Source organism: Nannospalax galili, unplaced genomic scaffold (assembly GCF_000622305.1).
Source record: "Nannospalax galili isolate Female #2095 unplaced genomic scaffold, S.galili_v1.0 scaffold107, whole genome shotgun sequence".
NCBI classification, from domain to species: domain Eukaryota; kingdom Metazoa; phylum Chordata; class Mammalia; order Rodentia; family Spalacidae; genus Nannospalax; species Nannospalax galili.
This window is the reverse complement of record NW_008358490.1, coordinates 808,318-809,579: the sequence shown is the minus strand read 5'-3', so window position 1 is coordinate 809,579 and position 1,262 is coordinate 808,318. Positions and strand designations below refer to the sequence as shown.

Here is a 1,262-nt window from a genome sequence, read left to right as displayed (position 1 = left end):
AGAGAGAGAGAGAGAGAGAGAGAGAGAGAGAGAGAGAGAGTCAGTCAATCAACAGCAGACAAGGCACGCCTTTCGCAGTTCAAGTCCACGGAGCATACCCTCCTTCTCCAAGAACCCTCAGCATTGTCTCCTACCTACATGTCAATGCTCAATTCCAGTTTCATTCCTCCCACACTCACTTACCCGACCATCTCACTTCCCCAGCTAGGAGCGGCAGGCCCCATCCAGGCCTGCTCCGTCCCGAAGCCCTGGCCCGCCGGCCAATTGGCCGTCCTCAAGCCCACCACACCCCGTAAACAGGCGTCCGAGTCGGGGAGCGGTTTCCCGAGTGCAGGGTGCGGCGGGTCCCGCCCCTCGAAGCCCGGAGCCACCCCAGGGACCCGAGCGCCGCCCCCCAGCCGCGGCCTCAGGTCTGCAGGGCTCTGCCGGGCCCGCCCCCCTGCGCCCCGACCGGCCCGTCCAGCACCGCGGCGCTGGGCCCCAGACGGACCGCTCCCCTGTCTCCGCCCCGCACCTCAGCACCTCCTCCGGCGGCCCGGCCTCAGCCCCGGCGCCACCACGCCCAACCCGGACCGCTTCCTCAGCCCGACGCCCCGCGCCCCGCGCCGCGCCGGGCAGCGCGCCGACTCCTCAGCCTGAGCCGCCGAGAGAATCTTACCTCGGAAGCTCCTCCCGCCGCTGCTGCTGCCGTTGCCGGGACTGCTGCCACCGCCGCCGCCGCCGCCGCCGCCAGCACCGCCGTCCGCACCGGCGCCAGCCCCCGCGGCCATCCTCCTCCAGCCGCCGCCGCGGCCTCTGCTCTCCTCTCAGCGCCTCAGGGTCCGGGACGGCTCCTGGTCCCCCCCGCCGCCATTTTGACTCCGACAGGCAGCAGGAGGGGCTCCTCTAGGCGAGGCTCTGGCGCGCCTGCGCGGCGCTGCGGAGTCCGACGGCCCCGCCCGCCCGCGCGCCCGGGTCACGTGTCCCGACGTCGGGGCGTGCGCGTGCGCGGGAGGAGCGCGCGGGAGAGGCGCGTTCGCGCGGGTCCAGGGCCGTGGGAGCCGAGTGCGCGCGCATTCTTCTTGCTTGGTTACCACCAAGCGGCGCGCTGAGTTCCTTCTGGGTGCTACTTGCAGTGCCCTGCACCTTCCAGGGGAGTGGGAGGGAATTGTGGGTATTATTCTCCGTATCCGAATAGAATAATAATAACTATGCCCAGGAAGACCAGTTCTACCAATGCGTTTCCTGCCCATGCATACCTCAAAAAGAACAGGTGTCCTGTG

The 1,262-nt window shown here is 69.0% G+C and overlaps 1 protein-coding gene across 1 annotated transcript in view; it reads right to left on the bottom strand.

Moving 5' to 3' along the window:
* Btbd7 (BTB domain containing 7) overlaps positions 1-938 on the bottom strand; it is a 154,827-nt gene extending 153,889 nt beyond the window's left edge. Inside the window, exon 1 of the mRNA XM_029557962.1 lies at positions 659-938. Within this exon, the coding sequence (XP_029413822.1) occupies positions 659-770 (112 nt within the window). The 5' untranslated portion in view covers positions 771-938. The remainder of the gene's footprint in view (positions 1-658) is intronic.
* Positions 939-1,262: the final 324 nt, after the last annotated feature.